The 27,256-nt window shown below is 42.0% G+C and overlaps 1 protein-coding gene across 4 annotated transcripts in view; it reads right to left on the bottom strand.

Annotated features, from left to right (window-relative positions):
• The window catches only part of AFF4 (AF4/FMR2 family member 4), a 99,227-nt gene that overhangs the window by 19,900 nt on the left and 52,071 nt on the right, over positions 1-27,256 (bottom strand). For 3 of the 4 annotated variants that reach the window (XM_033926992.1, XM_033926994.1, XM_033926995.1), the window contains 10 exons: positions 26,950-26,986; positions 25,348-25,396; positions 22,195-22,215; positions 20,809-20,863; positions 18,785-18,822; positions 15,580-15,742; positions 14,385-15,299; positions 6,698-6,786; positions 3,206-3,437; positions 1,207-1,304 (listed from right to left, as the gene is read on the bottom strand). In XM_033926992.1, coding sequence (XP_033782883.1) covers positions 1,207-1,304; positions 3,206-3,437; positions 6,698-6,786; positions 14,385-15,299; positions 15,580-15,742; positions 18,785-18,822; positions 20,809-20,863; positions 22,195-22,215; positions 25,348-25,396; positions 26,950-26,986 — 1,697 coding nt within the window. The remainder of the gene's footprint in view (positions 1-1,206; positions 1,305-3,205; positions 3,438-6,697; positions 6,787-14,384; positions 15,300-15,579; positions 15,743-18,784; positions 18,823-20,808; positions 20,864-22,194; positions 22,216-25,347; positions 25,397-26,949; positions 26,987-27,256) is intronic. The other variant, XM_033926993.1, reaches the window with a different exon arrangement.

The raw sequence follows: 27,256 nt of genomic DNA, 5'->3' as shown, positions 1-27,256 counted from the left end.
TGAAGAAGGCTACACTGGCATCCAGTTGAGGCCAGAGAATTTTTCAAATCTGATTGCTGAACCAAAATGTTTGTTGCGTTCCTCTGCTTTGTCTTTCCAACTGTAAAAGATATCTTCATCAACTACTATCATTTCAAGTTGCAAGTTTTGATCATGATTTTCAACAACTATTGGCTAGTTCTACTTCTTTAGGAAATTATTGAAATCCTATCTATTAGTTTGTAAAAATTTTTGAAAGACTGACCTACTTTTTAATTGTATCAGTTTTAATTTATTGGCATAGAACTGTAAGGTTTTGCGGTCTATAAATACATTTTTATGTTATATTATTATTCCCCTGTAAGGCAGTCTATTCCACCCAGCCCCTCCCCACTAGTCAGACAGTCAACCAGCCAGGACTCCCTTCCTCAATCAAACAGCCTACTTGCTATCTCCGCATGCCATAATTCAGCTTGCCTTCCATTCAAGCAGACATCCACAGTCAGTTCACTCTTCAGCCAGTCAGTTCTTAGCCAAAGCAGTGAGTTGCAGAGATCAAAGAGAGTAAAAGTCCTGGGGCTCCTCATCAGTGCCTGCACTTTGCTCTAATTGCAGTCTTCTCATGGTGAATGAAACGGCTCACAGATTTGGCCACCAAACAGCTCTTAGTATGTCTGATCCACATGGTGCCTGTACTCTCCCACTTGAGATCATTTAATTCTTGTGGCTTAAACACACAGAGTGGCATAGTGCCCAAATCCGAGCCATTCCAGTGCCATTAAAAGAAAACATCCAAAATAGAATATAAAGGAATGATAAGGAGTAGAGAATGACACGGGACACAAATTTTTCCCCATCCCCACGGGAACTCATTTTCCTGTCCCTGCTCCATTCCTCATCTGCACAAGCCTCAAACACTTTAAAATCATAAGTGTTCGAGGCTTGTGCGGTTAAAGCAGAGCTTACAGGAATGGGACAGCGACAAAACTTGTGGGGACGGGGAAATTGAGTTCCTGTGGGGACAAATTTGTCCCCGTGTCATTCTCTTTCATCCCAGCAGCTGATCAAATTCTGCAGACCAAACATTTTGGGGGGAGGGGGAATGGTGTGCAAATTCTACATTGTGCAGTTGCAAGGAGTTCCCCCAGCAGTAGCGTGAACAGCAGGTCAAAGCTCACTTTGCACAATAGTCTGGAACATTTACAGAACTCTATTCCTCAGGCTCACCTGTCATCAAAGGTTAGTTTTGCTCTTCGTGACTTTGGACCATCTACAGCTGTTGTAACTGAAGGAGGGCAATTTGTTGAATTGCTTGGTGCTTTCTCCTAAAAGGTGATTTTTAAAAAATTCTAAAATGCCAGAAATTTCTTAAGTATTTCAGTAGACTAAAATAAAACAATGATTTTAAAAACAAATTCTCCATGTGGATTCTCACATCAGAAGTCAATACACGTTACTGCATATTAATCATAAGCATAATTATCTGCATTTGCACAGAGAGAAATTGGTTCCCTTATACCCCTCTTCCCCCAGCAAGATATCAAGGTTCTTCAGGTTTCCCCAAAAATCCAAGCTTTTTATTCATTCATGTGTGTTTTATTTTGAGATAGTTATGGGGAAGGCACTGCTTGCCCTGGGATCGGTCTCACAGACTGTGACATCCAGTTTGAACTTTAGTCTGTTTGTAATAGCAACCAATATAGTTCATTATAGTAGGATTGTTAAGTGTTCAGATTTCCATAGTCCAAAGATAAGTCTTACTGCTTGCTGAGTTCTGTTCTAATTGTAGACATCTTGTGAGTGATTTGGAGCAGATGGCTAGTGCTAGATTGCAGTAGTCTAGTCTCAGTAAGATTAGTGATTGTACTAGGATCTGGAATAGTTCGGTGTTGAAGTATTTTCTCATGGTGCAGAGTTTTCTCATGATCAAAAAGGGTTGTTTAACTTTGGATTGTATGTTAGATGCATGGTTAGGGCATTGTCTATTTCTTCTCCTAGTATGCGGGAGTGTAGTTCCAGGGGGAAGTTGTTCTCTTCTAGGGTAATGGTTCGAGAATATCTGGGGTAATTTTGAGAGCCTATCCAGAGGAAATTTTATTTTATTGTTGTTGCGCTTGAGACATCAGGCGAGGATCGTTTTCAATTTTGTGGAAGCAGGCTTTAATGTTGCAAAGGAAGTTGGTTAGGAGTGTGGTAAAGCATAGTTACTTTCTGTAACAGGTGTTATCCAGGGACAGCAGGCAGATATTTTCACACGTGGGTGACATCATCCATGGAGACTGGTACAGATAGTGGTAAAGTGTACTGTCACTTTAAGCTTTAGCAAAGCTTCAAGATTGCCCATACCACGCATGCACGAGTGTCTTCCCGCCCAATGCAGGCTTTTGAGGTTCTATGCCCAAGTGAAAAAGCCAACTAGGGGAGGTGGGCAGGTTGTGAGAACATCTGCCTGCATGGAAATCGCTGACTGTGCCGTCCCTGAAAAGAGTGCTGCTGAAGGAGCGAGTGCAGCTCGAACAAGAACTGGGTCAGCTTGCGGTGCAGGCAGGGAGGGATCCACGGCTGTGGTAGGGGGCGGGCACAAAGTAGAGATCCCTGGCAGCAGTTTCTAAGGACGGGCGGGAATATCCTCTGTGGCAGCCAGGCCGCATACCCCCAACAAGCGGCCTGCATAACTGCAATAGATGATCCATCCTAACTGGTTCTACACTTTTGATGGAGTTAGCATAATGAGAAACAGAAGAGTCGTGCTAGGTTGAATAGGTTCTAAACCATGCAAAAAACACCCCCCGTTTGCAGAAGCGTCGAGAAGTAATCTTTCAAGGAAAAGATGAACCACTGGCTACTCCCATGCCAGGTGTGGCTCTACTGTGACGTTGCTGCTCAACATGGGGTCCCCTGACCTACAGTACCTGGTATTTCCCAGGTGATCTGTCATCCAGATGGTAGCCATATACCCATTTACCTGGACTGATTTGGAAGAACAACTGCCAAACCACAATCTTGCAGCAGTTGCAAAATGCTTCTCCACTATACCATATTGCAACCAGTCTGTTCATAGTCTGAATACATTTTAAATTGGAAACCTTGGGAAGGATAGAAGTCAGAAAGTAGATGTAAAAGTGGAAGAGAATTTCGACCCCTTTAGTATCTCTTACGACAATGTTTTCTAAATGGACTTAAAGTAAACAAAACAGAGGAGACATTTATTCCTAAGAAGCCTTACCTTTTCCTTCACGCTGCTGGAAGATTTCCCTTCCGTTTTCCTTTGCTTCGATGAGCTACTTTTGCTGTTGCCGCTACATTCTTTATTACTGCTGCTGCTAGATTTTAAGGAAGACGACTGGCTGACTGTTCTCTTTCGGGAGGCATGCTCTGCTTTGGGATCTTTCTGCGGGACTGGAGGGGTTGGAGAAGGAAGTACACTCTTCTCTTTCACCACAGTCTGCTTTGATGACCTGAAAAAATGAAGTGCATGCACATTTTGTGGTCCACTAAAGAGCTTTACTACAAAACAAAGGTGGCAAATGTACGGTTTTGTTTTCTTTATAATTACATATCTAAGTTTTTAAACAAATAGGTCTAGTTGTCCATATTACTCTAACGGCAGTAAATGGCATACAGATCAATTGACTCGTGCAATCTGTTCAAATGTCTTTTTCTCTGACTTTCTATCTCTTTGGGTACACAAGTACACTTCTCCCTCCGTATTCGCTGTGATAGGGGATTAACAGAACTGCAGATACTGAAAAACCGCAAATAACTTTTTTTATATGTTATTTGCTGTTTTCTATTAAAAACCATCGTGAATATGGAGAAACCGCGAATAACATGGTGGGAGACCTGGCCTGCTCCTGAAGGAGAGGCAAAACACGGTGAACAAAGTGCTGGGAATCATTTTAACAGTTTGTACTCTTCCCCACCAAGATAAATGCAATTACAATTTCTGGTGGAATTTCTGTATGTCATATGTACAAAATGGAACTCACTATTGCAATGCAAAAAGGTTACGTGAGTAAATTTCAGAAAGTCTGGGGACCGTTAACAGATTTTTGTAATGAATGATTAACTTTTCCCATGATAAGATATTTGATTAGAGGGGAAAAGGGGTGGGATTTTATTTTTGATTATTACATAATATATCAATATTTGAATGAATTCACAATAAAGATGATTTTATGTATTATTGAATTGGGAGGAAGGGAGGGATGGGGGATTATTATATTCAATAAGAATGATATAAATTTAGATTTCTTACATAATATTTTAACATTATAGAATACTAATTTCCTAATGAAATGTTAAATTTGATGCTAATATGTGAGTTAATCAAGTGTGTATCTTTAAGTTTTATATGAGTTTAATTGATACACTTGTTGTAACATACAAAAATGAATAAAGAATTATAAAATAAAAATAAAGTGCTGGGAATCAGCGATTTTCTCTGTAAACGCTTGGAATCAGCAATTTCTCTATGCAAACTGATGTAATTTGGGGGGAGGAGCCAGCAAGCTAAAAACCGTGAATAAACGAAACTGCAAATACGGAGGGAGAAGTGTACATGTATTCTCATATATACACCAGAACCACCTCCCTCATGTCTTTCACCTCACCTTGTAACCCTGCTACTTTCACTGCTCACAAAATCTCTCAACTAGCATGTGTATTCTTGGAAACAGTAAAAAATGTGATTCACGTCTACCTGTTCCACTCCTCTCAGTATTTTACAGACCTCTTATCATATCTCCCGGCTGAAGAGCTCTAGTTGCTTTAGACTTTCCTCATCCCATCCCTTTTATCATTTTCATTGCCCTTCTCTGTACTATTTCTGATTTTGCTTTGAAGGGCATTTTCGACAGGACGTCTAGGTCTGAATTTGGACATTTTGGGAAAGATGTCCAGAAAGCCAGTAGAGAAAATAGCTATTTTTGAAACAGCAAGATGTCATGCCAGACTATCTCAAGAAAACATTGAATGCTTGAGTGTTTGGAACGTCTTTGATAGATGACTACACCAAAGTGTACGTGTTTAGCTATTAGCAAAGTATGTTAAATTTCTGTTATTTTCCACAATAAAGTGCAGATCTTAAAGGCTCATTTACCCCCTCTTTTACAAAGTTACGCCACGCCACGCCAACCGCAGCAGTAACAGCTTGGATGCTCATACGAATTCTATAAGCCTTGGAGCTGCTACCAAGGCGGCCGGGACTAAAAACATTAGCGCGGCTTTTTAAAGGAGGGGGTTAATAAAATACTGCTAGATTTTTTTTGCATGTCTTTATCAACGTATCATTGCCAAGTGTGAAAACATAAAAGTTATAGCTATACTAAACTAAACTAAACTAAACTAAATCTTAGGTTTGTATACTGCGCCATCTCCGCAAGCGCAGAGCTCGGCACGGTTTACAGAAGTTAAGAGGAAAGGAACTACAATGAAGGGATAAAGGAGAGGGACTAAGAAGATAGAGAGGGACCGGTTGCTAGAGAACGGGAAGTAATTAGATTTTTGAGAAGAGCCAAGTTTTCAAGTGTTTGCGGAAGGATTGGAAGGAGCTTGAATTTCTGAGCGGGGGTGTGAGGTTGTTCCAGAGTTCTGTGGTTCTAAAGAGGAGGGATGTTCCAAGTTTTCCTGCGCGGGATATACCTTTTATAGAGGGGAAAGACAGTTTCAGTTTTTGTGAGGGTCTAGTGGGGTGTGGGTTTGAGGAGTTCCAAGAAATTTGCTCCATTAAGCAAAAATAGCAGCAAATTTTAAGAAAAACAGCTTTATGTAATCAGTGGCTTAGTGCAACCCCAGGATGGGCTTTAAAAAATGAGTGGGATTAAGTTACGATTTCTATTTTGCATAAAGCCCTAACACTTTTATGGCCCTGTCATCTTGCGGCTATTTGGACCACAGAATTGCATATTTTTGTTACAGAGGCTGAGATCCTTACATGTTTGCGGTGGATACCACATGTTCTTTACAATGCTTATTACAGAGAATGCAATTTTTGTATTATACCCAGGGCATATTTCTCTCAGGTGCAACTTCATCATTCTTCCCTATGCCCTAAATGTGGTACGCTTTATGGTTTTGCTCTGTGATACAACATACTCAGTTCTGTTCTAATAACTAAACAATATAATGACAGAAATCCTTTAGTTTAGTCATGTATATTTAACTTATTTGGCTAGTAAAACGATCTGGAAACATCTTTAAAATGCATTGTTTGTACAAGACTCTACAAGGCATAAAGTCAAATGGTCAATGGAGGCGGTGGACTTGGGCTCAACCAAAACAAACTTCTGATGTTCAATCACGTGGTTTGCACTGGGATAAGCCTATAGTGAAAATGTAACTAACCAGCATCCATATCTTCTGCATAATGCATTTTCAGGTGCAATTTTCAAACAGCCTGCACTGATGCAAATCACATACATTTGCTTTTATGAGCATGAATAATTTTGTTTAAGAATTGCCCAGATTTTGCATGCTTTTCCTCTCCTGACACGCACATGCTCTCAGGCAATTTTCAGACAATTTATGCAAGTAAAACATTTTTACCCACATAAAATCTCTTTGAAAAGCCACACAATAACAAGAGACACAGACGATAGCAAAGCAGCTCTTGTGAAAATTATGGGATTGGGAATGCCCTAACATCAGGTAAATCCGGCGATATAGTTTCATAGAACAATGCCATCCCTCCAATGCAGCATCCTGATTCAACACTCACTCTCTACTGCTGGATGTCTTGTGAGTCACTGAATTCTTTTCTTCCAGTTTAGGCTTCTTGTTTTCAGTGCCTTTGTTTTCCTCCTCATTCTGAATAAAAAAGGAAGCATAACAAACAGTTGGGGAGCTTTTATCCACTTTTGCTATAAGGCTATGAGTTTCTTATCACCTAGCAGCCAATCACATGAAGTCCAACAATCATTTGCAGCCAATACAAACTGATTACTATTTCAGCATCATTTTTTTGGGCTCAGAGATACAAAAATACTTCTTGGATTAGCAACTTATGAAAATAATTCAAGACTTTGCATTGTAATTTTTGATTATTATGAACCTCCCCCCCCCCCAAAAAAAAAAAAGTTTTAACTGCCACCCCTTTCTTTCCCTGTTTGCAAATCATCATAAGGCAAAACCTGTTTTGGATATATCACTATAGCCTAAACAAAGAAACAAGATTACATTACATTAGGGACTTCTATTCCGCCTATACCTTGCAGTTCAAGGCGGCAGATGGCAGATAAAGACCAAATTGTCTATCCAGTTGGCCTGTCCACAGCATCCACTATCTTCTCCTCTCCTTAAGAGATCCCATATGCCTATCCCATGCTTTTTTGAATTCAGATACAGTCCTTGTCTCTACCACCTCTACCTGGAGACTATGCCACGCATCTACCACCCATTCAGTAAAAAACATATTTCCTTAGATTAGTCCTGAGCCTATCACCTCTTAACTTCATCCTATCCCCTCTAATTCCGGAGCTTCCTTTCAAATGAAAGAGATTTACCTCATGCACATTTATTCCATGTAGGTATTTAAACGTCTCTATCATCTTGCCCAGAAAAAGCTAAGAAGAAAAAAAAATTTTTTTTAATTGAATTAGGTTGGGCAGAGTGGATGGACCATTTGAGTCTTTATCTGCCATCATCTACTATGTTACTATATCTCCCCTTTCCCATCTTTCCTCCAAAGTATACATACTGAGATGTTTAAGTCTGTCCCCATACACCTTATGACGAAGACCACCGACCATTTTTAGCAGCCTTCCTCTGGACTGATTCCATCCTGGTCATATCTTTTTGAAGGTGGTCTCCAGAACTGTATACAATATTCTAAATGAGGTCTCACCAGAGTCTTATACAGGGGCATCAATACCTCCTTTTTCCTACTGGCCATATCTCTCCCTATGCACCCTAGAATCCTTCTAGCTTTCGCCGTCACCTTTACAACCTGTTTGGTCACCTTTGGATCATCACATACTGTACTATCACACCCAAGTCCCGCTCCTCTTTCATGCACAAAAGTTCTTCACTCCCTAACTGTACCATTACTTCAGGTTTTTGCAGCCCAAATGCATGACCTTGCATTTCTTAGCATTAAATCTTAGCTGCCAAATTTCAGACCATTCTTCAAGCTTCGCTAGGTCCTTCATCATGTTATTCATCGGGGTGTCTACTATTTTGCAGATATTGGTATCATCTGCAAGAGGCAAATCTTACCTGACAGCCCTTCAGCAATATAGTTTACAAAAATGTTAAAAAGAACAGGCCTAAGAACCAAACCTTGAGGCACATACTGGTAATATCCCTTTCCTCCAAAAGATCTCCATTGACCACTACCCTCTGTCATCTTCCACTCAACCAGTTCCTGACCCAGTCTGTCACTTTAAGGCCCATCCTGAGGGCACTCAGTTTATTAGAAGCCTGTGTGGAACACTGTCAAAGACTTTGCTAACATCTAAATACACCACATTTAGCACACTCATACTATCCAATTCTCTGGTCACCCTGTCAAAAACATTGATCAGATTTGTCTGACAAGACCTGCCTCTAGTGAATTCATGTTGCTTTGGGTCCTGTAATCCACTAGATTCCAGAAACATTACTATTCTCTGTTTTCAAAGTTTTTCCATTAATTTACTTACCACGGAAGTCAGACTTACTGGCCTGTAGTTCCCTACCTCTTCCTTACTTCCCACTTTTGTGGAGAAGGACAACATTACATTACATTGGTGTCTTCTATCCTGCCAATTCCTTTCAGTTCTAGGCGGATCCGCCCTTCTCCAGTCCAGAAAACAGCACAGAAACCAAATATTTAAACTGACAAACTTTGAACTTCACCATAACTTAGAAAAAAGTTGGCCAAGCCTGCTTTTTCAGGTGCTGCATTTTATATTTTGTAACATGTTGATGGCCAAAGCCTTCACTGTTGTATTTTGCCACAAATTTCATCAAATGGTGGAAAAAACCCCCACAAAGGTACATCGTTCCTTCCTCAGCTTTCACCCAGTCTTGCTCTCACTCATGTAATCCTGCAGCCTTTACTTGGTCTCTTTCATTCATTTAACTGACCCCCCCAGTCTTCACCTAGTCTTTCTTGCTCATGTCATTACCCCCCCTCCCAGCTTTCACATTGAAAGATTAGGTTCCTAATTGCTAATCTTCTTTATTCTTGTAAATCCACACTTTATTCTGGGACCCAAGGGTTATTTCTGTCTACCCGCCAGGACTTTGCAGGAAGTCTCAGATTTCAGAGACTTAAACCCCACACCCTCTTTACCTCGGCACTGGCCCTCTAGGAATCAGTTAGTCATAAAGCAGCCAGGAACATCTGTAGAGGATAAGAACAAGAGAGAGAGGGGTATGAGGACATTCCCCGACAAGTAAGTCTATTCTGCTCATATCAATAAATGCAAAACCAGCAACAATGAAAAACGAAACGGGTCAATAAACAATAGAAACTTGAAATGACAAAAATAATGCTATAAGGAGACACAGCCTGCACTGACAGAAGGGGGCACCTGAGCTAAAGATCCCCCCAAAACAAAGTGCAAAAACCATTCTGATGGCACTCTTATAAAGGCTGGTCACAAAACAGAAATCCAACTTACCAGTACTTGGAAAGGCAGACAGTCGGCGAATCAGTAAGTTAGAGGGTGGGTTTCCAGAATAACATGTGGATTTACAAGAAAGAAGATTAGCAAAAGTAAGAACCTAATCTTTAATTCTTGTGCAATCCCACTTTATTCCAGGACCAGTGGGGCATAACAGAGCAGTCCCGGAGAATCAGGGTGGGGCTGATGAGTCTGCTCCCAAAACAGAGACACTAAAAGCAGCATCCAGCTTGGCTGCCACATATGCAAGGAAGACCAGGTAGCGGCTCTGCAAATCTCATCCAAAGAAACAGCCAACAACTCTGCCCAAGAGGGTGAAACACCTCTGGTAGAATGAGCCCTCACCATGATGGGGGGAAAAGGGGGCTTCTTTCCGGCCACCACATAAGCTGCGGAAATGGCTATACAGATCCACCTGGAAATGGTGGCCTTAGAAGCTGGCCTACCCTTGCGGGCAGGACCCGCCAGAACGAACAGGTCAGAGAGGCGAAACTCGTCGTGACCTCCAGGTACCACAACAACAGTTTGCACATGTCCAAGGACCGCAACACCTGGTCCTGCACCCTCGAGCCGGAGGAAGCAAAAGCAGGAAGTCAAACTTCTTGATACACATGGAAAGTGGAAACCACTTTCAGAAGAAAAGAAACAGTGCAGTAGCATACTTGAATCCGTAATGCACAGAAAAGGACCCCAGCAGGAAAGAGCCTGAAGCTCCAAAACCCTACGGGCTGAGGTAATGGCCGCCAGAAATACCGTCTTGATCGTAAGATCCATAAGGGACACCTGATCCAGAGGCTTATACGGTGGATAAGCCAGAGAGCAAAGAACCAGATTAAGATTCCAAGTCAGACAGGGAAGGCGCAGCGGAGGCCGAAGCCTCAGAGTGCCCCACAGAAAATGGGCTACATCTGGATGAGCTGCCAAAGAGCCCCTCAAAGAAGAAGGGCGCATATAAGAGAGCCCGGCAATCTGCATTCAGAGAGAAGCTACCGCTAGGTCCTTCTTCAGGCCATCTTAAAGAAACTCCAGAACACAAGGAATCGATGGGTCCACCTGTCTCAGGACACACAATGCCTGATAACATCTCTAAACCTTTGCATAGGCAACCACTGTGGACTTCTTTTCGCTGTGAAGCAACGTGGCAACCACAGCTGAAAAATAGCCCTGGCTAGTTAAGGCCATGTGCTCAATAACCATGCCGTAAGACTAAAGCGGTCCGGATTCTGCAGCGCAATCGTACCCTGCGTGAGGCAGCGAGGGTGACAAGGTAGTTGGATCCCACTGGAGCCGAATCAAGTCAGCATATCATGGCCACCTCGGCCATGACAAGGATCACTGGACCTCTCTGGGGCGCTATCCATTGCAACAGATGCCTTATCATGGGCCTCGGAGGGAAGACATAGAGGAGACCGTCCCGTGGCCAGGGCTGAATCAGAGCATCCAGGCTTTTGCTGCCAGCCTTGTAACAGTGACTGAAGAATGGACCGGCTTTCTTGTTGGCTGCAGTCACCATGAGATCGAACATGGGATGCCCCCATCGATCTATTATGCCAGGGGTGTCCAATGTCGGTCCTCGAGGGCCGCAATCCAGTCGGGTTTTCAGGATTTCCCCAATGAATATGCATTGAAAGCAGTGCATGCAAATAGATCTCATGCATATTCATTGGGGAAATCCTGAAAACCCAACTGGACTGCGGTCCTCGAGGACCGACATTGGACACCCCTGTACTATGCAATTAAATGCTCTTTGAGACTCTCTAGGGTCCAGAATCTGACAACTGAGAAAATCCACTTGAACATTGTCTATTCCAGCCATGTGCACCGCTGATATCGCCACCAGGTGTCTCTCCACCCACAAGAAAAGAAGCTGAGCCTTCACGCTCAGGGAGGGACTTGTGTCCCCCTGCTGACTTACGTAAGCCACTGCCATGATGTTGTCCGAGAAGACATGGACGGCTTGATGTTGGAGACAACTCTCGAAGTGGAGGAGAGCGAGCCGAATCACCTGAAGCTCCAGGCGACTGATCGACCTCTTGCACTTGGTGGGAGCCCACAGGCCCTGAACAGGGACAGTCATACACACCACCCCCCATCCTTTGACAGAATCACCCACTCTGAAATCTGGAGGGGAAGACCCCTGGAGAGCGAGAGAGTTAACAGTCACCAGGCAAGACTGTTCCATGCACGGTTGATCAGGGCGGGGGCGTATGAAACAGATCCCGCTGTGGACTCCAGCAAGAAAGCAGAGCATCCTGCAGCGGATGCAATCGGGCTCTGGCCCCAAGGGACATCGATCGTCGCCACCATGGCTCCCCAGAAGCTGGAGGTACTGCCACCGACTAAAATCGAACGAAATAAAACACAAGCAGAAAAGACAAGCTCCTACAGCCTGGCTTGTAGGAAGGAAAACTGATTCCTAGAGGGCCTAGAGGGGGGTGGGATTTAAGTCTCTGAAATTTGAGGCTTTCTACAAAGTCCTGGTGAATAGATGGAAATAACCCACTGGCCCCAAAATAAAGTGGGATTGTACAAGAAAGTCCCTCACTCTTATGTAACCCCTCCCAGCCTTCACACAGTCGCTCTCTATGTAACACCCTAGCCTCTGCCCAGTTTTTTCCCCCTCTCACCTGGCTCTAGCTGCAAAAGAAAAAGCTGGATTCCTGCTTCTCCACCACAACTTGGCTCTCTGCAAGCTTGAGCCATGCGGTGCCAGAAGTTAGGGGTAATCTTGTGGTTTCAAAACTTGCGAGACTTGAAACCATGAGATCAATCTGAATTTTTGGCACTGTGCGTTTGTGCTTACAAAGAGAGCCAAGTCATGGTGGGGATGCAGGAATTCTGAAGTAAGCACAAGAATTGCCAAGCTCCAAGGGCCAGAAACCCCCCCAAAAAAACACTTGGTGGGTTGGGTTCTGGCTCATAGGCGATAGGTTGGACACTCCTGACAGAGAAGATACTCATTCTGGGATACAGTTAGCCTAGAATGTTTGAATTCTACAGCTTCTAGGATTTCCAAGCAACTGTTCACATTTAATTAGAACTGTGATGGCATAGTTATAAAATTACCCTAATCATACGCAGAATAGATTTAGGTGCATATCTGGCTCTTTGGAAAATTGCCTGCATTGTATGTGGGTAGAAGTATGCATGCAACACCATTTCATGCAAAGTTTTCTCTGAAAAACACAGATGTGCCTGGATGCAGAGCTGGGGTGTCATTTGGTCTTATGCACAAACTTTGTTTTTCAAATTTATAAGCAAAATTTTTTTATTTTAAATGAGTGTTGTAACCTTGAGATCTTGCAAACACAGGTATAAATGTATGTACTTCAGGAGCAGTCTGACAGAGATCTAGGCCCCTGGGGAGTAAAGCTCCTGGTCCCCCTTACCATGGCAAAAATGCTCCTGGTCTAGTCCCCAAGACCGGGCCCCACCCTTGGGCAGTAAGGCTGCAGGCTCTTGGCCTCCCCACCTCTACCTGTTTCTCCAGCTTCCCACTAGTTGTCTGCTGTGGAATTTGCAGTCTGCTGCGTCCCACTCTTGTTGAACTAGGAAAATTACATTGGAAGGGGGTGGGATGAGTAGAGAACAGGCAGCAAACTCAGTGGCAGACAGTTAGTGGGAAGCGCTGGGCCCCTCAACTGCTCTGGGTTCTAGGGCACTGCCCAATTGCTCGAATGGTCAGCCTGTTCTTGGGGTACTTTATGTGAGGTGATTTTCAGAGGGAAATAATGCACATACTGCCTTCATAGGTTAAATGGGTTGTTACAAAAAAATTATACTCTAAACAAGTTAAACAAACATTTCAATAATACCCAAAGAATTTATCCAACCCTGAATGGCTCTTTGGATTCAAGTAAGGCTAAGTTTCAGGTCAAGCTCTGCAAAATGAAATTCTTACTCATAAATGGCTCTCTGGTCCTTCAAATGCCTAAACAAGGATTAATTAGATCTTGGGAACTGGAGGGTTTACATCTATCAGCACTAACTTTGGTTCTTTTCTGGGCATACAAGCAGGATATTTGATGCACATTTTTATCACCACCTCTAGGCTACCTAAAATGATAGTCCCAATATTCACTAAAGTGCATGCAACATTCTAGCTGAATGACAGTGTTTTGGGAATTTAGGTCAAAAATACAAGTCCAAATCCTTAGCTGCAGAATGCATCAGTTATTTGTCCAGAATAGAGAATGACACGGGGACAAATTTTTCCCCGTCCCCGCGGGAACTCATTTTCCCATCCCATTGAGTTCTTTTCCTGTCCATGCCCCATTTCTGCAAGTTCTGTCCTCATCTGCACAAGTCTGAAACACTTTAAAATCATAAGTGTTGAGGCTTGTGTGATTAAGGCAGAACTTACAGGAAAGGGGAAGTGACAAAACTCGCAGGGACGGGGAAATTGAGTTTCTGCGGTGACAGGGAAAAATCTGCCACTGTGTCATTCTCTCATCCAGAACCAAAGGTGCTATTTCATCCCCACAGGTTGGTATCACAGACATCTACTGCTTCCAAGCATATAACAAGAATGCATGCAGCAACTGGGGAGATTTAAAATGAAAGTTTCCAAGCTGGCTTACTAGCAAATTTATTTTCAAATATCCCACCAGGAAGAGAATTGCATCTAACTAAATGTTAGGGACTGTCCTGTTACTTTGTGTGAAAGCTGCTCTTTAAAGAAAGGCTGCAGGGATCTATGCAGACAGACAGAGCTCACAGAGATGGAAGAAAGGAAGACTGACCTATCCAATCACCACCTACTATTTGCTTATAAGTACATAGCTAAACGCCACACACCTTGTGCTTCCTTTTGCCTTTGCTGGAACTTTTCTCAGAAACCTGCTTCTGAGATTCTTTTGCATGTTTCTCAGGCACATTTTTCTTCTCTAACTTGGGTTGCTCTACCTCCTTGTAGGGCTTGCATGGTATTTTGTATAAAAGGCTCAAGTCGATCTTCACAATCAATGGGTACCTATCTTCAGGCTCACTGAGGGGTGAAAGAAGCTCCTTCTCTTCCATAGGAGAGAACAATCTTTGTGAAAAAGTGTCGTCCTCCTCCGCGGAGGCTTTCACAGGAGTCCTATTGCTCTCAGAATACTTGGGAGTTAGGGTCATGGTTAAAGGAAGAGAGTTCTCATGTTCATCTGAATCAGAGGATGAGGTATCTGTTTCAACAAACTCCCGGGATTTCTGAGAAGGTTTACCTGAAGCCTTGGGTTTTTTCTTCTCTGTTGTGGGCCGAGGAGATTTGGGCTCTTTCTTTATATTGGGTTTTCTGGAGCCCTTGGTGGCTGCTTTGTGTCGATTGGAGGGAATGCTGCTTGTCATTTCAACTGTGGTTTCGCTTTCTATTTTCAGCCCTCCCCTGGGCTCTTCCACGGTAGTCTTTTCTGCTTTTTTGGGCTGTTTCTTCCCTACAGTCCGTCTCTGTGTTGTGCTCTCACTCTGTGCAGGGGATTTCTGCCTGCCACGACTGCCCTCCGAGCTCTTCTGGCTAGTTTTTGAATCCCGCCCCGAGACAGAGTTGCTGGGATCTTTGGGTCCACTTTGCTCCGTATATCCACTGCCAGGGCCCTGCTCCCGACTCTCTCTTTTGTAGCCTTGAGATGATGGGACTGTGCTGTCCACGGAGGATGCTGGAGATACTTTATGTGGATTCACTTTGTTCAACCAGTTGTCCAGTTGCCATTTGTTTGTTGGTGGCGGTTCAGGCTGAAAACATTTATTCAAATTGATTAATAATAGTTTGCATGTTAACATTTTAATTTTGGTGAAGTGCTTATACAGTCAGGTTTCAGTGTCATACTGCACTGAGAAATTAATGAGTAATTTACAACACTTGAGAAGCTAAATACAAAACCACTACCAAATGTCTAGATGTGTGATTGAAAGATTAAGCGGCATATAAATATTGTAAGTTCGTAAATAAGTAAGTCAGTAAATAAAAAGTAACTGGAAAATCTAAGCGTAGAGTGGTGCTTCACAACACTACCTCCGGAGATGCACTACGAGATGGCTCATTAACTTCACTGTCACTGGAACTACTTTCACTCTCCGATTCTGATTCCGAGCTACTCTCTGATCCACTGTGGCTGCTGGAGTCATCCCTGGAGTTATCTGCGCCTTCACTATTGTGCTGCGAAGGTGCAGAATTACTTAAAGAAAGAAAAAAAAAGGGGGGGGGAAGGAAACCACAATTACCTATCACAGAGCAATGCAGGCATCCGAGTCTTCCCTCTGGGGTGACAAATCTTACATAACTAAAAGCCTGTAGCCTTTTTTATTCTTCAGTGTGCTCAAACAAGATCAGATCATAGGTTCTGTTGATTCCTAACTTATACCACATATATCTACCGTATTTTTCGCTCTCTAAGACGCAACCTAGATTTAGAGGAGGAAAACAAGGAAAAAATAAATTCTGAACCAAATTGTGCACCCAGCCGCCTCACTCCCTGCTAGGCTCTGCACGCTGTCCCCCCCTTCCCTGCCAGGCTCTGCACGCTGTCCCCCCCCTTCTCTGCCAGGCTCTGCACGCTGTCCCCCCCTTCTCTGCCAGGCTCTGTATCCTGTCCCACTGCCCTGCCCTGCAACCTGCCCCCCCCACCTCTGGTGGTCTAGTGGTAGGCTGGGACAGTCCCAGCCGGCTAACAATTTTTTCCTCCTCCACCTCCCTCCCCCCCCTAGTAATTTTTTAATCCCTCCCGTACCTTTTTTAAAACACCCCTCACCTGCCCTTTTAAAACACCCCCTGCCCCCCTACCATTTTAAATGTCCCTTAAGCCTGGTGGTCCAGCGGTGTATTGGCAAGCAGGAGTATGCTTTCTGTGTTCCTGCCTGGGCCCGCGCTGTTTTGTGAATGGCTGATGTCAGTTCTCACAGCCATTCACAAAGTGGTGCCGGGGGGGGGGGGTCGGGTCATCTTCACTGCATAAGGTACACCGACATTTCCACCCACTTTTGGGTGGAAAAAATGTGCGTCTTATAGAGCGCAAAATACGGTATATGGTCAGTATCAGCAGGAACACCAGCTGAGATAGAACAGAGGAACCACATTTCCCCATCCCTGGTGTCAGAGCTTGAGCAAAATGAACAGTTGTGCTTTTGGCTGTCCCCTAGGGATGCTGTTCAAAAGAACACCACAAGTTACTTTTTAATAATACTGAGCACTTTTAAGCACTAAGCACTAAGTACTGCTATTAAGTGAGTTTGCAATAAGTCTTAAAAAAATTGCTAGATCAAATGAAGATTCGAGTGCACAAAATCTTTATGTAGCACAACATATAGCTCACGAGAGGCACATCTGAAGATTGGATTAGATTTATTGCAATTGATATGCTGCTTGAACACAGATTGTACAAGATATTCTAACAATATTTAACGGATACTGCATTTATATGTAAGATTTGATTTATAGTGGCAGTATCATGGATAGAGTTTGTAGTATTTATACAAGTTTTTTTTTTAGCCATATTCTCTAATGAAAATATGGTTACTTACCTGTAACAGAGGCTCTTTGTGGGACAGCAGAAAAAATAACCCCACCACCACATAGGGGACCTTATCCCTAACTTCACCTGGTTAGATTTGCTCTTCCAGAGCACCCCTTCTTGGTATGTGCAAGTACTCCCTTCTGTGTGAGCGCTATTTTTCCTCCTCAGCCTATTTCATAACTTGTCCACAGAAAACCTCCATTACAGTTAAGTAATCATGTTTTCTCCTTGAACATGCAGAATATAATCAGATACACATGGGTGACCCAGTGCCATCTACTATACTGGTTATTTTCATAGGCCACAATGAGATGGGTCTTCAAGATGGCCTTGAACTTGGGGGTATGACCTTTCAGAACAAAGTGCAAGAGGAAGGGAGTTCCAAAGGAGCATTCCAGAGAAAGGAACAGTGAAAATGGATTCAAGATAGAAGCAGTGAACTTCAATAATGGACAACTAGTGGCCAGATGCAGAATGAAGGACGTGGGGAAGTGTTTAGGGGACAATCAAGGAGGAAAGGTATGATAGGATCTCTGTTTTTTGTATTGCCTGAAGCCATTTGAACTCAGAAAAATGAAGTGCATTTTTAGTAATTTCATTTGATCCAAAGGGCCATGCTGAAAAATCAATATTGCAAGTCTTTTGACCATTCTTCTTCTTAAAGCTCTTTTATTAATTTGAACGTGTGGGGAGAGAGAGAATACACACAGATCCCGTCTTGCCGGGCATATGAACAAATTTCAGCGGAAGGAGTCATGGTCACAAAGGAGGAAGCCCTCGCACATGATCAGAAAAGTTTTCTAGACTTTTTTGCAAGCTAGGAGAGGAAATCTGACCGTCAAGAATGACATCACCCATGTGAGGCTGATTATTGTCCTCTTCTCTAAGGAGAATGTGCAGGTCAGCTAAATCAATGACATAAAAATGACATCAAGCTCTGAGGATCTGTGCTTGCTCCTCTTCCTCCCCCTATGATGTTCTCAACGTATTGCCATTAGCCTAAGCTTGAAGTGTTTTTTTAAAAAATGCTTTGTAAAATTCTCTTACAGATAATTGTTTTTACATATCACAAATGGTGAACAGGAGTTGGAGAAGGCAGATGTTCTACCATTGTGATACATCTTTTGTCTGTTATTCTACCTTTGCGTTAATTTTACTGCAGAGGTGGAACAGAACTTAAACAGATTGCCAAATAGGGGCAGAAAGTACTCTGTCCTGTGTATACTCTAATCCTGTGATCTAACTGCAGATTTATGATTGTCATTTGAGATCTGATCCTTTTTCTACTTTGATGAAACAAAAACTACAAAAAAAATTAGAAAGGTCAATCACTTATTTTTTAGCCTAACCAATTATGTAACTATACATATTTATTTTCAATTTGTAATTACCATCAGATTTGTTTATGACAATTTCAAATTGTGTTTCATAATCTGCTTTGAACACAATTCTCCTTTGGGAGATGGCGAGTATAAGCCAATAAATCAAAATGAAGCTTATGAAATGAGTAAGAGGGCTCAGAAACATTGACATCCGCTCACCACTGAATCAAGGCAGTAGCCACTGCTAGAGAATAAACACAAGGATGAGTCAAAAATGACAGCTCATGACAGTATTGTCAGCAACCATGACCAACAGTGGCAGAGAAACATTTTAGTTGCCTCTAAGAATAAATTGGAAAAAAAAAAAAAAAGCCAACTCCTTTACCTCCCAGGTGTATTCCTTGGCACTGTTTTATCACAATCCTGTAATAAAATAAAGATTTCACTTACTTTATAAACTGCTTTCATTAGTTAGATTACTACACAATTTATAAAATAAAAATCAGAATATAAAGAGACAGATAAAAAGATCAAACATTAAGGGGTCCTTTTTCATGTCAAGTGGACCAATACTGAAAACCACCCACACTCGACCCCCTTGAAATCCAACCAAATTTTACAGGGATGTTGTCTAGGGTCTCAAATTAAACTCTGCAAATTTTTGGGATCTATTTCAATTTGGTGGATGAACAAAAGCAATCGATCCACTCCCATGCCTCGTGTGGGCAACTTTGCTTAAGCACTGCGGCAGAAGGAAACTACCTAGGAGGCTGAAATTTTGCAGTTTGGTACAACATCTTGTAGCAAGTTTCTGTTCCAAGTTTGAAATCTTTTGCAAACGTGCTTCCATTTCTACAGGTCAGCAAAGTAGGCAAAAAAAAATGCACAAACGAAAATTTTTGGCAACTTTCACCAGCAGACATGTACCATGATTTGCAATATAAGCTTTTACAGTCAAGTGAAGCTGAAGATATGAGCATCCAAAAATATGGCTTTATGCATTTATGCACATTTTCACTGTTTTTCAGATTCAAATATCTCTTAATGTGTAGGCTTTGCTTGTTTGGTTTTTATATCATTTGAAAGAGCATGATTTTTGCTACAGAAGCTATCCCGTTTCATCATTGTCCCCATAAACCTGAAAAAAGCACCAGACTTTAGAAGCATTTTTAAATTCAGAAACACTATCTCCTATTAAGTACCTGACAAGAGTGCCTTCTACAATATCAACCTCCAGTTAAATGCACTATTTGGGTAGAAGAAAAATGAACAACGGATAAGTATGATGGTTTAGGGTTACCATATGGCTCCAGAAAAGAAAGAGGACATATTGAGACATCCAGGTTTTACTTCCGTTGAAAGCCTCCTTTTTCTGGAAGCCATATGGTAACCCTATGATGGTTTCAACAACTCCTTTTGTAAAGGCCAGAAGGGCCTGGGTAGGAAACACTCCACCAGACTGCAGAAACTCAGAGCCAGTGAAGCCTTTACAGAACAGGGGTAGAGATCACAGGATTTGCAGATGTTGCAAGTAGACACATTCTACATGCTATGAATTGTGCCAAGTGGCGCCTACATTGTAAGTGTCACTCGGCGCGGTTGTCAAGGTAAGTGCCATTTATAAAATCCCACCTAGAGGCATCCTGAAGTAGGCGCTGCTATATTAGGCCAACTAGCAACATCTAAGTCAACCATGCCTATTCTCCACCCCTACTTTACGGATAGGCATCGGACGACGCCTCAGCTTGGGTGCCACTAGGTGTCCTAAGAGTTTGGCGCTGAACTCTTAATTGGTCATTTAAACTTTTTTTTTTGACTGGCATGGTCAATTACCATGCCGATTAAGCCAATTAAAAAAAATACTGTGTGCGAATTCCAAAGTTAGGCGTTGCTAGGTGTCCTTGTTTACGCCGCCTAATGTAGACGTCCTATACAGAATCTGGCCCAGAATGTCTCATTTACACATCATATTTTTCCTGGTCATATAGTTCATAATCCTTAAGTTGCAAAATACTGTCCACACCAACTGATCCATAGTTGTTAATTCACTTCTTGCCCCAAATACCTGAAGAGTTTTTTTGAATAAACCCATGCAATACAGTTTCTAAACAGAACCAAGATCTGATATTGCACAGCAGTGAAGTCATAAAAATGTAGATTGGACTAGATCTGTCTGTACCGATGTATTTTAAAATAGGTGAACTCAAACCTTTCCTGCTAAGTACTAAACAAGAAGGGTTTTGATTTTTGCTACCTACTCTATACTAGAGTAATATCCTCAAACAAAGTAACAGCAAAAGCACCAAATATGTAGAGATAGGAAAAACCCAATATCAGCATGTTGAGAGGCATCTGGAAATGATAGAGAATAAAAATTCTGCAATATAGTCCAACAGCTGAGGCACATACCTGCTCCCCATCACTGTCTTCACTGCTGCTTAGTTTCAAGTCATCTTTTAGCATACTGGGTAGGGGGAAAGAAAGTATAACCAAGATTTTCCAAGCACTCTGCCTTCAGCTTTTTAAAAATTTAGCAGACACTAAACAGACATTACATTTAATAAAAAGAAAACCGACAAGGCCATTAGGCAGACATGATCCCTTTTATCACAAGTGTTTTAAACTGCAAGCTTTTAGGACTTCTAAATGTCCCTATCTCAAAGAATATGAGTAGCCCAACAGAAGGTATTGTATAATTATTATTTTCCTACTCAACCTGGATTTTCTTTCACACATTTTATCTTAGCAGAGTCAATATAATGTTCTTTCTATGCTACCTAGAAATACTAAACTGATGCTGGCTGTTTACAAAGCCCTGGTAGAGGTTTCTATTGTGAGCCGGCGAGGTAAATGCTCTGACGCATCGGAGCATTTACCTCGCCGGCCTGCGGTAGAAACCTCTACCGCAGCTTTATAAAAGGAGCCTTAAACTTGGTGACACAGATGCCAACTTTTCAAGATGACTGAGGATGCTAAACAGATTAGGGATGGATAGTTATTTCCTGTCGTTAGCGAATGAAACCTTGCCCATTTTTGTTTACCAATGATAGTTTGCAAATGACAGCTTTGTCCCCTGTGATTCAAGGCTCCAAGGTGGGCCTGGGGGGAACCAGACAATTTTCATTTTGTGTTCTCTCCCATGACCACACAAGGAGGGACCCACAAACAGAATGAACATTCCCCTAAATGACAAAATGAACATTTTCTGGCTGCCCGTTCCTACAAATTATACCTCCCTGGTCACAATAAAGGAACTTGCTCAGTACCCACTGGTGCCAGTTCTGTGGGTGCAATAACTTGCAAATGAAGACAGCTTCTGTTTCATTGTTATGACTATGATTAAACTGGCTTCAACTATTCTTTTTTTAAGACTTGTCACTTTCTTCTTAACCCTTCAGGCCTTTCAGCTCAATCAGAACTAGGGGCTGGGATCCTGGTGCTATGAATATTCACTCACAACTACCCAGATACTTTCCCCTGATTTTAGCTCAAACCCCCTCCCCCAGCTGCAGGGGGATGGTACTGGGCCAGTGGCCTGGCACTTGGGCTCCCTTCCATAACAATGTAATCATGTGCCCCAAATCCTTAAGCAATGACCAAACTCCCTTTTCTGTTCTACTCCATTAGGAGCTTGAGCACTGCCTCTGCAGCATTCCTAGCCAACCTAGGGAAAGAAAAACCCAAGTTGATAATGCCACCAAGGTCCTGGTTTCCACCTGGCCGTGCGCATTTGCTACCACTGGGTTGGCTCATTCCATCAACCAAAATCATACAAGTAAACAAAAAGTAGCTTACTTTGTCTGGTTTGGTTCACATCTGGAAGAAATAAAGTGTTGATGCAAATTAGCTGCATTTGTATTTTTCCAATAGTGAACATTGTGGTATTCCGAAATGGATAAGTTCTTCTCGATATCATCATAAACATAAATCAGAAAGCCCTTAAGCATCCTTTATCCCTTTATGAACATCCAAGATACCAAATTATTAATGAACCCTTCTGAATGTGAGCATGCAATTTATAGAAGCTGTGTCTCCTATTCACTTCAAAATTCAAGTCAGACAGGAGTAAGAAAATAGCTTTTACTAATGTAAGAACTGTCAATGAGTCCAGGCCAAATTCACCCTCTATGACCAAGGTCTCCAATCCAGTGATGCTTCTCACTGGTGATCCAAGGCATGACAACAAAGAGCCTGAAGTCTTAGCAACCCACTGCTTAAATCCTAACTAACTGATTTATCAGTCCACAATCAACTTATCCAGCAGATCTTTCTCATTCTCCTTGTGACAGATCTAAATTCAGCTGTATGTAGAAAGCATTGTTGCTGCTTTTAGTACAGCCTAGGTACTTCTTAAAATACAGGACTAGCTTTGCCTATAGACTTTTTCAAGCGATATTTGATTGAGAATTCATAAGAAGTTGCCTCCGCTGAGGCAGACCAGAGATCCATCCTGCCCAGCGGTCCGCTCCCGCGGCAGCCCATCAGGCCTAATTGCCTGAACAGTGTCCCTGACTAATTTTGTAACTGCCTCTAATCCTCTAATCTTATCTGTACCCCTCAATCCCTTTGTCTTCCAGGTACCCATCCAAACCTTCTTCAAAGGTTTCCTCTAATGCTATTCCTCCAGTAAATAAAATGTATTATTTGCCAAGTAAAAAAAATTCCTCAAAGAGAAGTTGAAAAGATAAAAGGCAATGATATAAAGACAGACTTTGAAAATGTTTCTGCTCTATTGGAACAAACTATAACTGAAACTTCTGAGAGAGTAACGCTCTTAGTATCGTTTGTATTCAAGCATGACATGAATATGATTTTGAAATTATATTTCAAAAATTCTCAAACTTCGTTTGGGGGCCAAAGAATCTGGGTTTACCCAGATGTTTTGAGATCTACACAAGAACAGAGAAAAATGTTTCTTTCATTAAGACAAGAGACTATTATATTGGGGGCTACCTTTCACCTGGCCTATCCTTGTAAATGCTTGGTCAGGTATTTGGGAATTAAGTATACTTTTTTTTTTTTTTTTCCTCCAGACCATTTGAAGGAGTCCCTGGAATTTGGGAATATAGAAATTAACAAAGTGATTCACATTAATGCCTTTTCAGGGTGAATTTTTTCCCCTTAATATTCTCCAATATTATATTTTGTCCACTCCCTCTTATCTGAGGTCTAAGGATGAGCTACAGATATTTTTTTGTTTTGTAAGTACAGTGGAACCTTGGTTTACGAGCATAATTCGTTCCAGAAGCATGCTCGTAAACCAAATTGCTTGTATATCAAAGCAAGTTTCCCCATAGGAAGTAAAGGAAACTGCTTTGATTGGTTCCACCTCCTCCCCTCCCCCGAGGCTACCAGCGCTGCTCCATTCTCCCCCCCCTTGAGGAATCCGACGCTGTTCCGGCATCCCCCCCGGCTCACGTTGCCCCCCATCCACCGCGATCCTACTTCCCCCCCCCCCCCCCGAGCAGTCAATGACACCCTTTACTCGGAGAGAGCGAGATCAGAAGGCTTTGAGCATGCGCAAATGCTCAAAGCCAGCCCAGCCCAGCCCAGAAGAAGGAGGATCTCCGATGCACCGCCCAGCCCAGGCTGCGCCAAAAGAGGGAGGATCTTCAGGCACCGGCACTGGTGCCAAGTCGGGTAAAGGGTGTCATTGACTGCTCGGGGGGGGGGGGGGGGGGAAGTAGGATCGCGGTGGAGGGGGCAATGCGAACGGGGGGGGGGGGGGGAGATGCCGGATCACGGGGGGAGGGCGCTCGTATAGCGAGGCAAGCTCGGTTTACGAGGCACCAAGTTTGCGAATGTTTTGCTCGTCTTGCAAAACACTCGCAAACTGGTGCACTTGTAAACCGAGGTACCACTGTAGTTACATTTTCCTTAAATTTATTGTCTGTTTCATGTAACAAGATTTTCTTTTGTGAATTGTAATTTGAAAACTTAACAAACAAAATAAAAAATACAGGACTAGACTGGTGGCTCAGTGGCAGTGCTCTGCGCACTTCCATGCAGAGAAGCTGGATTAATTCCTGGGTCAGATTTTCTGGGGTAAAGAATACTGTAGAGGCAATGCTCACAAACCCTGACAGGGAAGCAGTCCAAGCTTTTAGTAAATGGCTTCTTGGGGGGAGGAGCTGCACGTGTTCCAGGTTCCAAATAAGAGCAATTAAGGACAGTCACTGCAAGACTGAATGGGGTAAGTGGAATTATAAAATATGTGTTGGGGGGTGGAGGGACCTTCAATTACGAAATCAAGGCTCATGGTGCCATCGCCCTTAGAGGTAATTTAAGATTAAGCTTCCTGATCAAAGGAAGAGAAACACTTTAGCACTTTAGAGCCTTGGTCGGGATGCAATGGATCAATATTGAAGGGGGGACTTTTTGATAAAGCCTTTGGCGAAACATGTCGGAGATTACAGGTCCCTACCCGACATTAAATTTCTGAACAACAGCGATTCATGCGATCAGCAAGCATGAAAAGCTAAGTAAAAGAAAAGTCGCTTAAGTATTTGAACTTTTAGAACGTTATAGCACTAAGATAAGCACTTTAGAAGCACTTTGCAAGCACTCAAAAATATTGAAGTTTTAAGAATAGTAATAATAAATAAAAAGTCTGATGAGGATCAATTTGCCTTGGAACACCTCAATCAGGAATCAATTGGTTGGTGGTAGGCACATTCTGAAGACTTAAAAATAAACCAATTGTTAATTGTTGATATGTGTATTGTACACTTGTTGAAAAATGAAAAAATGAATAAAGAATTAAAAAAAAAATCTTTAAATTATTTAATGAACACCCAAGATCATGTTATAAACTGCTGTATTTTAGCATTGATAAGAAAATCATAGACAGGAAAACAAAATGAATTAAAAAAAAACCTAAACACCACAACATGATAACACAACAAAGATTTTACCCATGAATGCCTCTAGACACTGTAAGACACTTACGATTTGGACTGATGACCACTAGATGGTTTTGACAATGGATTACATCTTTCTGCAAAATCAAAACAAAAATATGATTAAGAGAGGGCAAAAAAAATTATACACTATAGAACTAGAAACATCCTGGTCCAAGCACAAATACTAACACAAAATGTAAGAATTCAAAAGTCTGATGGCTGAAATATAAATACCAAGGGCCATCTGTGTTGATACCAATCCAGACACAGCCTTCAACTAAATCCATTACCTTCATTAAAATAAAAACATACTGGCCTAGCAGACTGGTTCATCTGGGGACACCATACATCAGTGGTTCCCCAACCTGTCCTGGAGGACACCCCTCTCAGCCTATCAGGCTTTGGTTTATCCACAATGGAAATACATGACAGAAATGGACACACAAAAAGCAGCACCACATGCAAATCTCCCTCATGAATATTCACTGCAGATATCCTAAAAGCTTGACTGATTGGGGATGGTCAACCAGAAAAGGTTTTAGAATCACTGCCATAAATGTAAAATACTATGGCTTCCATAGGTCAGCTGTTTCAATCGCTAGGAGTCAAATATCGAATATACGCGGATGATATTTTTTTCTTTCCAGTGTGTGTATGGGGAGATGAGTTAGAGAAGCAGATTGAGTAATTATATGAGTGAAATTACCAAATGGATGAAAAGGCAAGGTCTGAGGCTGAATGTAGAGAAGACAGAGGTTATGTTGGTGGGTAAATCTGATCAGGAGAGATGGCCAAAAGAACTAAAAGTGGTAGATGAGATATGCAAGTGAGGGAGTCAATGACAATTTGGGAGTGAGATTGGACCCTAGGCTTACAATGAATTGTCAAGTGACAAAGACAAAATACAAATATGTTTTGCTCAGATACATTTATTGTATTGTATGAAACCAATGCTTTCACCGTTTGATTTCCATGCCGTTGTACAGGCAATGATCTTTTTGCGGTTGCACTACTGCAATGTCCTGTACCTGGGAATAACCAAAGCCAGGTGCAGGGCATTGCAGGTGGTACAGAACACCGCGGCTAGATTGATAACAGGAATATCAAGATATGAGCACATTACGCCATATCTTTGACAACTTCATTGGTTGCCAGTTGTATTTAGAATCCAATACAAAGCAATCATGATCTGTCACCAGTTTCTATATGGCTTCATTCCAGAATTCTTTAAGAGTAAGATGTCTAGTTATCAACCAACAAAATCTCTGCATTTGGAAAATTCTGCATTGTTGAAAACAAATGTCAACCTAAAATATGCAGAAACCAATGCAATGACCTTTTCAAGTGCAGGGGTAAAACTATGGAATGCCCTTGTTGGCCAAATTCGGAAATGCAGTGACAGGATTTCATTTAGAAAACTGTTAAAAACACAATTATTTGTTGATGCATTTTTCTGAGTATTGATGATTGTTAGAATTAATGCTGTCTGTTTCTACTTGTCCTGATTTGTTTTAACATTTTATGTATGTAACCATTTTGTAAACCGTTTTGATATCAAATGGTATAGAAATTTTTAAAAGAAACAAATAATATGGATTCTAGTATCTTCCAGGAAGAAATTAAGCAATCACGTTTTGTAGACACTTACTTTGTTCTCCAGTGCCAAAATTAGACTGCTGTGATTCCTACAGAAGAGAAAAATTAAGTGTTAGCAAAAGGTTATGCTACAAGAGACTTGAATGCTGGATTTCAATCATTTCTATAATGCTGCCACGTTTTCACATGAAGATTAAAAGGGACTAGTGCTCTAAACTACAAAGGTTGCTCAACAAGAGGATTCATATAGCAAATTCAATCCCAGAACTCTCTTACTGGGAAGCTAGATGGGGATTGAGAATGCTATAAGATTCCCACAATCCCTTTAATACTGCTCACACCAGGGACTTTGTAAACAT

This window comes from Geotrypetes seraphini, chromosome 18, assembly GCF_902459505.1.
Source record: "Geotrypetes seraphini chromosome 18, aGeoSer1.1, whole genome shotgun sequence".
Classification (NCBI taxonomy): domain Eukaryota; kingdom Metazoa; phylum Chordata; class Amphibia; order Gymnophiona; family Dermophiidae; genus Geotrypetes; species Geotrypetes seraphini.
Note: the sequence above shows the minus strand (reverse complement) of the source record. Positions and strands in the feature narration are given on the sequence as shown.